This window comes from Lacerta agilis, chromosome 5, assembly GCF_009819535.1.
Source record: "Lacerta agilis isolate rLacAgi1 chromosome 5, rLacAgi1.pri, whole genome shotgun sequence".
NCBI lineage: Eukaryota > Metazoa > Chordata > Lepidosauria > Squamata > Lacertidae > Lacerta > Lacerta agilis.
The window spans coordinates 68,322,433-68,336,502 of NC_046316.1; the positions used below are offsets into that span (position 1 = coordinate 68,322,433).

At 43.5% G+C, this 14,070-nt stretch overlaps 1 protein-coding gene across 1 annotated transcript; it reads left to right on the forward strand.

Annotated features, from left to right (window-relative positions):
- The first annotated feature begins 6,565 nt into the window (after window positions 1-6,565).
- Window positions 6,566-13,307, forward strand: MRPL44 (mitochondrial ribosomal protein L44). The gene is made up of 4 exons (XM_033150298.1): window positions 6,566-6,729; window positions 8,980-9,448; window positions 11,127-11,305; window positions 12,534-13,307. Exons 1-4 carry the CDS (start codon window positions 6,566-6,568, stop codon window positions 12,703-12,705), a joined length of 984 nt encoding a protein of 327 aa, XP_033006189.1. The 3' UTR covers window positions 12,706-13,307.
- Window positions 13,308-14,070: the final 763 nt, after the last annotated feature.

The window sequence follows — 14,070 nt, forward strand, 5'->3', positions numbered from 1 at the left end:
GACATCTGTCTTCAAAATGGGTAGCCACGTTGCACAATGGGACTGCTTCTTGTCTTTCCATATGCCTCATGTCCTTCAAAATCATATCTGAAGGGTTGGGGAGTAGGGAAATGTGTGTGTGACAAGCTGCAGGAGGAAGGAAATGAAGTCTTGTTGCATAAGTGGAAATCTTGTGCATCACTGGATTTCACCCTTAGTTTCCAAATTGAAAGTGGAAGGCACCAAAAGACATCAGACAAAACTGTGTTTGGAGTTATCCCTATACAAAATCCAAATTGGTGTGTTACCAGCAGTGACCAAGTATAGTGGATGAAGGTGTTTGCAGAGCAAATAGCTTAGCAAAGGAACCAAATAGTAGATTTTCTACATATGCTTATTGGCTCTAGTAATAGGCTTTCTTAAAGCAGTGTTTTTCAACCACTGTTCCGCGGCACACTAGTGTGCCGCGAGATGTTGCCTGGTGTGCCGTGGGAAAAACGTCCCGGCCGTTGTTGTTGCCTTCCTTCAGCTAATCAGGGTCAGCCCGCGCGTTTGTACACAGAGCCGAAAAGAGACGCCGGCTGCCTCAAAAGTGCCTCCCTCCTTCCTTCGCCCTCCCGCCAGCCAATCGTCTGCGCCCTCCGGCCTGCCGGAGTTCCCCGCCTCCTCGGCCGTCGGCGTGGCCCTGAAGGGGTCCTGCGCTCCGCACGCGCCTTGTCGCGAGTGGGGTTCCGAGGCCAATCGGATTTGGGAACTTGGGCTGCTCCTAAGTGGAGGGAGAAGAAGTCCGGTTGCAGCTTCTTTCCCAATAGGAGTGCGATCCCGTTAAAGTGACTGGGAAATGGGCCAACGCGGGGTGAGGGGCGGGGCCGGCAACGTGCTATAAAGGCGCAAAGGCGTGTGTGGTGATGGCGCTTGGTGGCATGCGCGTGCGTGAGATTTTGGCGGCGCAAGGAGGACGAGTTGGTCTCGCTGCCGCCGCCGCCTCCCCCGCAACCTCCTCGCTCGGCTGCGCTGCTCGGCCGGCGCCCTGAGGGGACGTGGCGGGTAAGTAGCGGGCACGAGGCAGCTCTGGTGGTCAAGCGAGGGAAGAGGTTTGAAGGTGGCAAGAGGGAGGCTGGAGCGGCGGCAGCGGTTTTCTGAAGGGAGCCCTGTCGTCCCCGAGTCTGCAGGAGGAAGGAGCAGGCTCGCTTTCTGAGGCTGCCTTAGCGGAGCTTCCCTTCGGGAAGGGCTTGGCCTGGGGCTTCGCTGGAGGGCGGAATGAGGGGCGCTTCTCGCAGGCTGGTTTGCGTTTCTGACCCGCCCTGAACTAGTGCAACAGGCAAATCAACAACCATTCTCTCACCTTTTGTCCTGGCCAGCAAAAGTATAACTTTGGATGCAGCAATGGATCTGCCCCACTGCTGGAGGTGGGGCTTGGGGCTTTCTGTGTCCATCAGTGCAAACCTTATGCATTGGTCATTCGTTATAGTTTTGGAGCCTTAACAATCTTATAAACAAACATCACTAATTTTCCTAACTGAAAACTGTGGTTCTGAGATGCTTGGACACACCTGCCCAATTTGTTCAATGTTGCATCATACTGTTGTCATTTTAAAGATCATTACTTAAAGGAGACCAGGGGCTGAAGTGGATATTTTTGAAGCACATGCTTTTGTTTTTATAACCAAATAAATTATTGTGAGATGCTCAGACTCTTAAGTTTTACAGACTTCACCAGAAGTGATCCTGCTCTTTATTATGTTCTCCCCCAAAATAAAAGCAGGGAGGGAGGAATAAAAAAAAACCCAAGGAAGCCTAATTGCCAGAGGAGGAGCTAGCTGCTCCAGCACCCTAAGCAGCACACATGCTGTGCACCGCTGGGGGGGGGGCAAGTCAAGCGTCCCAGGGCACTGCCCATGGTGAGGGTCCCAGGGGGACAGCACGGTGTGGACAACCACTGCCGTGCACAGGTATGTGGACAACCACTGCCGTGAATTGTACACAAGATCATCACAAAAAAGGGAAACACCACATTGGCTGGGCTCTCAAGTGTGGCATGGCAGTTAATTATATCATGTCAGGATGTCTCAGGAGCTTCTCCACTCATGTCTTTGTCACAAAAAGTCACTCAGGTACAAGACTAGAGTCCCTCAGACCTTACTTGGGGCTGGACTATATTTTGAAAAAAATATGAACAAATTCCTATGCCCCACAAATAACCCAGAGATGCATTTTAAATAAAAGGACAGGTTCCAATTCTGTAAAAACACGCTGATTCCTGGACCATCCGCGGGCAGCATTTAGAAGGTGATTGGGCCACATCCGGCCCCCGGGTCTTAGTTTGGGGACCCCTGCTCTTAAGTCCAAGAATTATAAAATACTTTCTTTGTGTTTATCTGATTCCTATTCAAGAGAATTACTTTATATATAGTTAATATAGGCACAGAGTTAATTTTTTAAACATTTTCTAATGGTGGTGTGCCTCGTGATTTTTTTCATGAAACAAGTGTGCCTTTGCCCAAAAAAGGTTGAAAAACACTGTCTTAAAGTTAAGAATGAAGGGAAAGGTGGGAGTAAAATTTTGCAACTTAGTCATGCTGTTTCTTTGTTCACCCTACCCCATTTTTCAGGTAGTGTGTGAAGTGAGAAACTGCCCATAATGTGAACTTTCAGCTATTTCACCACTAGTGAGAGTTGTGCATGGAAGAAGCAGAGAAAGAAGCACACACTATTTTTTGTTCCATTCTTTTTCATGGAAGCTAGACAAGACCTTACAACATTTCTCCAGTAATAACAGGACAGGAATTGCTTGACTCCACTCACAGAGTTAAAGCCATTGCTACCTAGTGACTAAACTCGGTAATGATACAGCTACTCTGTGGTGTGCAAGACAGATCAGTTAACATCTGCAGCCCTTGGCCTGGTGACGAAAGAGCTTAACAATCCTGGGCCTGGACAACACATTTGACTGAGCTCAGTGTGGGGTAGGAGGAAGAAAGATTGAGGAGGATAAATGCAGCTGCAAGCGCCTCTCCACAAGTTTAGCTTACCATGATGTTTGAACCAAGCCATTGCTTATGGCTAAAAGAAGAAGAGTTAATAAGCTTTGTTCAGGATAGTTGTGGGAGCACTGTTGCAGAACTCTGCAATGTTTGTAAATTACTTGCTTTGGCTGAGGAGAACCAAAACCATGACTACCGGTATTTGTCCTGGCCAAATTGGATGCACATTTTATTCCCAAACGTAATGTATTTTGATCAAAACAAACTTTTTCATTTAAAAAAACTTGGGAACTCTCAGAAGTTGCTGACTCATTTGTTAGAAGCCCTTATAAAGTAACAAAAGCATGAGTTTGGGGATTAAAACGAAGCACCTTTTAAGATAGGCCTTTGCCTAGAATCTCAGGGAGTTAATAGTGATGTAGGTAATAGAATCTCAAGGTAATAGTGATGACAAGGCCAGAAGAGTTCAATTAAAACTCAAGTTGGAGAGCAATAGCACCCAGACACCAATCCAGGGCCTGCACAGCCATTCCCAATTCAGATGTTAACAAAGAAATAGTTGTGATATCAATTTACACTGTGCTCCAGATCTAATCACTTCCTACAGATGTTAAATAGCATCACAGACAAGATATGCAATGCTATCCTCTGGAATGGTCCTCGAAGATAAGACCAGAACCACCGCAAAACAGTGTCCGCAATACCTATCTCCCCCATAGACAGTCCAGGAGGATACCAGGTTCGGTGATATCAAGAACTGATGAGAGATTGAGCAGAAGCAGCAGGACTGTTCTCCCTCTGTCCAAAGGTAATTATCAGGGGAACTAAGGCCGATTTAAGTCTGGAACCTGGGTCTGCTTCCTCCCAGAATGCTTGCAACTGCACCACCATAGCCATCTCAAACTACCTTGCCCCCAAAATGATATATTTCCCCATTTAATATCTCTGCAAATAGCCCTGGTATTTTAAAAATTAAAATCTGCAAATACCCGCAGGTTTTTTTGGCAGGAAAATGGAAGGGGAAATAGTTAACTTGACGAGGAGCTCCCATGGGTGCTCTGGTCTCAAGAAGTAGCTACATCAGAGCTTACCTCCATGAGTTTTATAGTGTAAGTTTCCATCTCAGAGAAATCTCATTGAGGCAGCAATCCTATACTCCAGGGGTCAGCAAACTTTTTCAGCCGGGGGCCGGTCCACTGTCCCTCAGACCTTGTGGGGGGAGTATATTTTGGAAAAAAAAATGAACGATTTCCTATGCCCCACAAGTAACCCAGAGATGCATTTTAAATAAAAGCACACATTCTGCTCATGTAAAAACACTAGGCAGGCCCCACAAATAACCCTGAGATGCATTTTAAATAAAAGGACACATTCTACTCATGTAAAAACACGCTGATTCCCGGACCACCCGCGGGCCGCATTTAGAAGCCGATTGGGCTGCATCCGGCCCCCGGGCCTTAGTTGGGGGACCGCTACTATACTCTCATACCCGGTTTACTTCTGAGAAGACATATATAGGATTGCATTGCTAAAGAGTTGGTAAAGGTAAAGGGACCCCTGACCATTAGGTCCAGTCATGAACGACTCTGGGGTTGCGGCGCTCATCTTGCTTTATTGTATGAGGGAGCCGGCGTACAGCTTCCGGGTCATTCTGGCGAACCAGAGCAGCTCACGGAAACATCGTTTACTTTCCCGCCAGAGCGGTACCTATTTATCTATTTGCACTTTGATGTGCTTTCGAACTGCTAGGTTGGCAGGAGCAGGGACCGAGCAACGGGAGCTGACCTTCTGATCGGCAAGCCCTAGGCTCTGTGGTGTATTAAATTTGTATACTGCTTTTCATCTGAAGATCACAGTGTGTGTGTTTTTTTTGTCAGTCCTCACTGGAACCCAGTGATGTAGGCCGGGCTGACAGATAAGGACAGTCTGAAGACCACCCAATAAATTTATGGCTGAGCAAGGATTATAAATCTGGAACTGCCCAGTTTAAGCCCAGATTTCTGGCCTCTTTCTCTGTATCACCCTTCATCTGAAGATCACATGGCAATTCACAACATAAGAACACAAAACGAGAACACAAAATACATAGTGAAACAAGAAAAAATCAATAAAACACAAGCACATTTAAAAGGCCATAGAACGTTAATCAACCTTCTCCGGACCTCTTGAGGAGGCACATGAACAAGTGCCTCAGAAGATGTTCTTAGGGTCCAGGTTGGATCATATGGAGAGAGGCAATCCTTGAAATATTGCAGCCCTGAGCCATATAAGATTTTATTGGTCAAAACCAGCACTTTGAATTGGGCCGGGAACTAACTGGCAGCCAGTGCTGTCAAGCCAGGATCGGTGAAATATACTCAAACTCTCTTGCCCCGCTGAGCAACTTGGCCACTTGAATTCTGCACCAGCTGAAGTTTCCAAACCACCTTCAGTGATCCAACCAGTGCCGGATTTACGTATAAGCTAAACAAGCTATAGCTTAGGGCCCCAATCTCTTGGCCCCCCCAAAAAAAACAAAGGAAAAGGAAACTGGATGTACATTTCCAAAATATAAGATAAAAAACAAATAAAATAAAACCTACATACAGCAAGTGTTTTGTGTTGTGTAGGCTCCTATGATGTAAGTCAGGGATTCCCAAACTAAGGGCCGCGAGCCAGATAAGGCCCGAGGGATTTGTTTATCCGGCATGTGGCAACCCCCACCGCCTGCTCTTACCAGCGCTGCGCTGTGCAGCTACCCACCTCCGGGTCGAAGGAGCACCGGAAATAGCTTGTGCGCATGCGCAAGCATTATTTCCGGTGCACATCCGGGTTGAAGGAGGCGTGTGCACATGCACACAAGCTATTTCCGGTGCTCCTCCGACCTGGAAGTGCACCAGAAATAGTGTGTGTGTGTGTTCGTTAATTTGAATTTTCTTGTAAAATAAAACTATGCAATAAAAATGGGGGGGGGGAATAGTGTGTGTGCATGCGTATGGGTGCGTGCTCCCCCGCCCCATGATTGGCACTGGAGACACTGGCCCTGAGCAAGGTGCGGTAGGTTTGCTGACCCCTGATGTAAGTAATGGGCCCCGTCTGCTAGCCTGCTCCCTAAAATATCACTGGTTTTCTCATTTCTATATGTAGGGTGCCTACATTATGCATGTGCAAATGGCTTTAGATACCTATTAGGTCCATAAATTACCATATACCATATATTCAACACAAAAAACAGCGACAATTTGTTGTTGACAAAGGACAGCTGGACATATAAAGGGCCCCATTACCTTCAGTAGCTTAAGGCCTCATCAAACCTAAATCCAGCCGTGGATCCAACCTAGAGGTTACCAGAACATCTGGAACACTGGCTATCCCTGTCCAGATGGGGACCACCGTGGCCACACGTCATTTACACGTCATTCGCCTTCACCTGTTCGCAGGGCGAAATCTGCCCTACACTTCTCTCATTCACCTTTCTACAGCTGGGGGGGGGGGGGGAACCCAGTCCCGAACTTGGCCGGAACAGAAAACGAAGCGGGGCTTGTTTCCGGACGGCGGGGCGGCCGGTGCACCTGGTCCCCCTCTCCTTTCCTGCCTGCCTGCCTGCCTCCCTTCGATGGAAAATGGCGTCCGCGCTGCTGCGGCCTCTGTTCCTTGAGGGCTCCCACCGCTTACTCTCCGCCGCGCCGGGACGCGTCGTGCTCCGCCCTCAGCCGCGCCGAGATAAGCAGCGTTGGGTCCGCGCGTATGTGGAGCAGCAGCGGCTGCTTGAGATCCCAAGGCGCCGGTGAGAGAGGAGATGGGGAGGAGGATGCCTGCCTGTTGGGAGGACGGAGGCTTAGAAAGAGCGGGGACGACGGAGGGCCTGGCGCAGGCTGCTCGCCTTTCCCGCCCGTCTCCTTCCCTAGGGCAGTGCACACTTTGACCGTCGGCTAACGAGCGTCCCTCGCCGAGTAGGGCAGCTGCCTTCGCTTGCTTCTGGGATTGAGGAGAAATCAGGAGCCGAAAGGGTTTCTTTGGCGGGATGCGTGTCAGAAACTCTGGAAAGGAACGTGGGAATGGCAGGGTTTTTGTCTCTGCCCCCCCCCCTTAACAGGCTGTTTCAAACAGCCCCGTCTTATCTCTTTCCCGGGCATGTGCCTTCTTTTGAGGAGGTGGGCTGGCGAAAGAGACGGGTTGCCGCGGTCAGTCGTGGAGTATTTATTTTTATTTATTTTAATTAATTAATTTCATTTAAAATAATAATTTACAACTTGATTGTAGGGGGTGGGGTGGGGAGAGAAGCCTCAAGGCTGCTTACGAAAAAATAATAAGGTTATATCGCTAAAACCTCCACAGCCGTAATTTTAAACATACAGGAAGTTAAAAAGCATGATAACGTAAATTAAAACTCATGCATTTTTTTCTAAACGTGTGGATAGGCTTGCCTAGATAAGAATGCCTTATTTAAATAAGAATCTAAATAAGAATAGCTCTGGGGGAAGTGTCAGCCTGATACTGGTTGGTTAAAAAAAATGGAAGGGAAGGAGGGCTGTTGTAGTGTCTGAAATGAGAGGCTCCCCATACGTATAAGAGTGCATTGGTGTAACTGGGATTTATTGGGTGGCGGCAAAACTGAGTTATCTGCAACACAATTGGTCAGTTAAGTCTATTTATTTAGTTGGAGGGGGTGCAGCTGCCCCTCCCCACTGCTGGCTACGCTCATGTAATAGTGTGTACTGTATGTATTGCCTCTGCATCCACAAAGACTTCAAGGTGGCTCCTGCCCCATGACATCAGTTTTTGGAGACCAGAGAAAACTTATAATCAGATGCATGGAATATCAACTTGAGTTGAGATGACAGGTTTTTCAGTCAATCAAAACCATAGCTCATCACAATATAGAATAAAAAAGCCATAAATCATCACAGTACAAAATGCTATAATGAGGGGATAGGTAAAACTGGAATTGAGTATAATCTATAAAAAGTGACTTAATTGAAAAATTTGTAGTCAGCCCTTCAAATGGCATACTTATCAACTGGCTAAGCTGGACTTACTTGCAACACGTGTTCCTAATTTTAGTTTGTAAGTAACTATTGACCATAGTGAAAAATACATGGATTTCTCCCATTGTGGACTAAAAGTCAATTATTTCTGATAAAGCAATTAATCATTCACTTACATTGAAAGTAAGGATGCAAAGTAGAGCAGAGTGATAGAAGGGAAAGGTTAAGAAACACCATATTTTTTACTTTGAGAGGGTTTTTTCATTCTTGATCTGTGGGAAGAGGCATGGTGTCATAGTGAGGCAACTCCAGCAGTATGACACTGCAAAGGCTTTTCGGATGTCTGACAGGGAATGCAGAGTAGGCAGGAGTTAAACAAGCCTACCTCATGAAACAAGCCAAGATCTGTTCGATTGTATGTGGGGTGACTTGTGCTTGTTTAATAAACGATGGCCTTATAAACAATAGTTTCACTTTGGTTTAGCAGGATGTGCAAACCATACTGAAGCATTTGATTTCTACATGAATTTTATGCCTGCCTTTTTGCCACTTTGTTCAACATTAGATAGTTTACCCTTGCATAAATTAATGTACAGTAAATTAAAGCTTGTGTAATTAAAGATAGTGGGTGATATTCAACTAAGTAATAATAAGAGTAGAGCCACTGAAATTACAGGACTATGGGTAATACCATTCGGAGTTCATCAGATTCTCTCTTCCCAAAATGCTTAAGCTAACAGCAAATAACTTGTCCTGTTGTGCATAATGCATTATTAAGCTTTGTATTCTTGCACTCAAGGTTTTCCTAAACTGTCAGAAACAAAACATGGAACAATTGGGAATGTAATATTTGTTTTGTAAAATCTAGTTCAGAATGATCGGCTAGAGTTGGGATGGACAATCTGTGGTTTGACTCCATCAGCCCCAGCTGGCATGGCCAATAGTCATGGATAATGAGGGTTGTAATCCGACAACATAGCAGGGCCACAGGTTCTCCATCCCATTCAAATGCCTATCATTATTGTTTTCTTGCTTTTGTCATTATTTAGCTCTGAGAAACCTAACTGGGATTACCATGCAGAATTACAGGCCTTTAGCCACCGGTTACATGAGAAATTTTCATTGGAATTCCTCAAAACTGCATTTGTTAACCATTGTTATATTAAACAAGAAGAGTCGAGACGCCAAGAGCTGGGACTAGACAAAGAAGCAATTGCCCTTAATCTCAAGGATAATGAAGAACTTTCTCTGAAGGGTGTCTCTTTTTCACGATCTTACCTCACACAATGCTTGGAAGAAGCCTATCCAAAAATTCCACATGCTGGCATTGAGGCACTTGTTAACTTTCTTACCAGTGAGGAATTAGTGTCTTATTTGGCCAGAAACCTGTCTCTGCAAGACTTCACACTTTGCGCAGAATTTCCTGTGCCACCTAATGTGCTTCAGCAGACTTTCTTTGCTGTAATAGGAGCATTGCTTCAAAGCAGTGGCTCTCAGAGAACAGAGATCTTCGTGAGGGTAAGTTATTGTGCATTATAACGTTATGTATAGCATAATTAATAGTTCTTTGGCACCCATCCAGGACTACAGTGCACTCTGTCGTAACACTTAAAGGAATGATAAATTGCATTCTGCTGCCCAAGCATATAGTGTGTAATCTACAACCATCCTCTTAGTTTTAACTCCATGTGTGTGATTGAAGTAGAAACAATGCTTCAAGCAGCTTATGGCAGGAGTGTTTGTAAATTGTGCCCAAGAAAACCAATGTTGCACCTAGAAAATAGATCCTATATTACATTATATATTACTGTAGTACCCAAGCTGTAGTTGGGAACTGCCCCGAGATCTACGGATATACAAATTTAATTAATAACAATATTAATAATAATTCAGGTACAGTGTTTTGACCTCTATGACCCAGTCTTCTTTTGGCATGGTGCTTTCATGCATTGATATCACTCTAAGTTGCTTTTGAGAACTGGATTATACAAAATACTAACAGGGATTTTACAATGTATTATTTTAAAAATGTTAAATGAAGCATTAAGGTTTGAAAGAGACAAAGGCCTGCATATGTACATTTTAATACAGGCATCTGAAAACTGGAGAGCTCCCACTGCTAATTACAAAGCATGCATATCCAGCTATATCAGTAGCATGATCATAGTGTTATGCCATTGTTCATTAGTCTGCTTACAGCACGCACATGTTTGACTGCTGCAATAAATAGGGCTCTGACCTGAGTTCGGGGCAAGGCACTTCACAAATATGTGGTTGGGTCTTTGCACTGCCTTCAGGGGTCAGAAAGACCACTAGCTTAACTACCTCTGTCCTTTTAGTGGGTGATTTCAGAGAACATGTGATATAACTAGCAGGCTGTCTTGTGTGTTTGATGTCTTTACAGTGGTACGTCGGGTTAAGAACTTAATTCGTTCTGGAGGTCCGTTCTTAACCTGAAACTGTTCTTAACCTGAGGTACCACTTTAGCCAAGGTAATGGGGCCTCCCGCTGCCACCACGCAATTTTTGTTCTCATCCTGAAGCAAAGTTCTTAACGAGGTACTATTTCTGGGTTAGTGGAGTCTGTAACCTGAAGCGTCTGTAACCTTAACCCGAGGTACCACTGTATCTGCATGCAGGCCTGTTGGTGGGAACAGGCACCAAATTGTAATGACTAGCTTTCTGTGTCCCCCAAAGAGGGATGCAACATGTTTTCAGCTGCATTAATCTACAATAAACCTTTTCCTATTAATATGCAAATAAAAATGTCCTTGATTGTGCAGTGTCTTGAGAGAGGCATACTTAGTTCATCATAAACAGCATGATGTATCATCAGTTAGCCTTTGTATCCAACTAGGTTTTACTCAGAGCAAGCTAGTCATGTGTTCATTAATTTTAGTGGATCTACTCAGAATATGATTAACATTGGATACAACCCATAGCCACTTAATCCTTAACAGTTCTGTTTGACTTTAAAGGATTGTATGTTTTTATTTCTTAAGATTTATTTTTAATTATTATAATCTGTGCTCTGTATTACTCCCAGCCTGTTGGCTATCAAGTTCTTCTGTCTTTGAACAATTAGAATTAACGAGACATTTATAACCATGGTTCTTTGTAACAATCATTATCAATTAAAAATACTACCAGGAATCAAAGTGAATTGACATCTGAAAATTTTCCATTTTTATATTCAGGACTTCTTTATTCCTCAAATGATAGGAAAAGATCTGTTTGAGATGTGGAATGTTATGAACCCAATGGGCTTGCTGCTGGAGGAACTGGCCAAGAGGAATGTGTCTGCTCCAGAACCAAGACTAACTCGACAGTCAGGAGCTAGCACTGTACTGCCCTTGTACTTCGTTGGATTGTATTGGTTAGTAAGACGAGACTGGTTTGAATGACCTTACTGGCTGTGTATGGTGAGATCATACCTGTCCTGCCTCTAGGCCCACAGGTTGTATGTGTGGATATTGCATTTGAATCAGTGCATGAAATATATCACAGCCTAAGCCCTGACCATGCAATCAATGTAATCTGGGAATCAACCATGGCATATTGGTGAGTCAAATGTGATGCCCTCACAATTAGATCTGCTAGGGCCTGTGGTGTGGCATTGGCACTCCTAGCAGGTACTTCTACCCCATTTAGTTGGTGAGATAATCAGAACTGGCTCTTTATCTAGTCACATATTTTTTGCTAAGGTGTGAGATGCATCTTATAAAGAAGCTACATGATTCTGTTAGTTTCCACTCATAAAAAAACGATAGGTATCAGTGTACCAATAAATCTTTCAGCTTGGCAGTTGTACAAGAAATGTGTGTCAGACTGTTCTGACAGGAGGAGACTTGTCTGGCATTCTTTAGCCTGATTCACTGTTCACTTCTTTGAAATGTCAGTACAGAAATTGTAATGTCAAAATGTTAGGTTGCTGTGAATGCCTCAGATTTAGTCTGATGTATTTTTAATCTTTAAAAGGGAGGAGGAGATAATTTAATTACATAACCAAGCTTTTGTCTTGACTTTATCTTAGTCCTACTATTTGCTTTGTTATCACTACTGTTTTATAGTTTATTCCTATCTCCTTGTCTTCTCTTAATGCTTGGAGTAATCTTACAAATTCAATTCTTGGTTGTATAAACATGACTGTTGTTTATTTCCTGCCAAGTACTTAACTGGACTTCATTCTGAATTTGTTAGATCTTGTTACTCAGCATGTAAGTTGAGGCTCAGTGAATTAAAATTGCCTGTGAATATTTATCACATGGCCCATAGGGACTTGAACATACAACTTAGGAAAAATGAAGACAGTATTGTTATTTCCTTCTATATTGTCATATATACACAGTAAATGGAGTTTCTGTGCACTCTGGCTTCCATCACGGTGTTCTGTTGCACCAGAAGCAGTTTAGTTATGCTGGCCACATGACCCAGAAAGCTGTCTGTGGACAAACGCTGGCTCCCTTGGCCTGAAAGTGAGATGAGGGCCGCAACCCCATAGTCGCCTTTGACTGGACTTAACCATCCAGGGGTCATTTACCTTTATCTATATGCACAGTATTAATTAATTATGACTTCTCATAAAAGTATTTCCTCTTTTTCAGTGATAAGAAGCTTCTGGCAGAAGGTACTGCTGAAACAATATTAGCAGCTGAAGAAGAGGCTGCTCGTGTAGCCCTGCGGAAACTTTATGGGTTTACTGAGAACAGAAAGCCATGGGATTATTCTTCTCCAAAATGGGAGCAGAAAGCAGAAAATGCTATTGGCAGCAATTAGGCAGAAAAGGTCACTTCTTATGTGTGCAAGAATGCTACATTTTAGAGGAACAAGATTTAATGAGTAAACTATTAAGAAACTAAGATTTTGAAAATACCAGTTTCTCTTATTGCTAATAAACATGTTTGCGGTACATATTTTTTCTACTAGTTCATGCATTATGGCGTGTTGAAAGCTCCATTAGACCTTGTGTTGCATAGGCTCAGAGCAAATGTGGAGTACTGAGGGGAAGTCTACAATACAAAATGCTAGTATAATTTAGGTCAACACTGCATTTCAGATTCCCTTATAGCATAAAATTAACTCATAAATATGAGTTATATAACAGCTAGTACTGATTCTGTCTTCTGAACGTCTATGTGTCACAACAACTTTCGAAAGTTACCCAGCTGTATATATTTTCTCATATTACAAGGAACAAAAAAGGAAGAAAACCAGCTTTTAATTTATTCATGTATCCCAAATAATCAATATAGTCCATTATCCCAATCTCTAGAGTATTTCCATTACTTCCAAAACCCATTATGAAAAATATCTACTAATTTCATCGGGCATGCTTAGCATTAATGGAACTGAGTAAAAAGCTACAACAAACATGTTAACCTTTGCATCCCATTTTTCTTTCCCTTCTACTTAAAATTCCTCTCGGTTTATTAAATCTGTTTGAAAAAAAGTATTCAATATGTAGCAGTGGTTCACATGAGCTACTGTCTTCAGCATTCCTTTCATTGTGGAGAGAGGCCAGTTCTTCATTCCTTTGTACTCTGTTTATTTGAATTCCCATACTTGGAAGAGAAGATAATGTATCTCTCTTGAAGGGGAAGTAAAACTGAGAATGTGTCATCTTCCTTGATTACTCAGTGAATTCATGACTGAGTATAGTTTTATGCCCAGGTCCAAGTTCTGCATTCCAGTGGGCAATGCTGGTTTGCAACACATTCTTAAAAAGTCTTCACTCAGTTTCAAACAACATTCCCTTTTGCTATTTGCCTGTTGTGTGCTTCTGCAAATTTCTACTGGACTATTACTGTGTATGCATCTCTCACTGGAATGAACAATAATTGTGCAAGACGAAGCATTCCAATGGAGCATGCAAAAATATATTTGCCACTGTGCTATGCACATAGGGATTTAGAAATGAAAATGACAGCTGATCATAGCTTTCAGAAAACATTAACCCATGCCCAAGCATGCTTTTAGTTCCTGGTTTTTTATTCTGAAAATGGAATGCATTTGTGGCATTAAAACCTTGAATTAGCTTCTTAAAGTGAAAGTAAATGTTAATTCTAAAAGCTGCTATTAGCTACAGAGAGCTTTTAGAGAGCAATTCTACACACCAGTTATGTGCTGGTGTGTGTGTGGCGG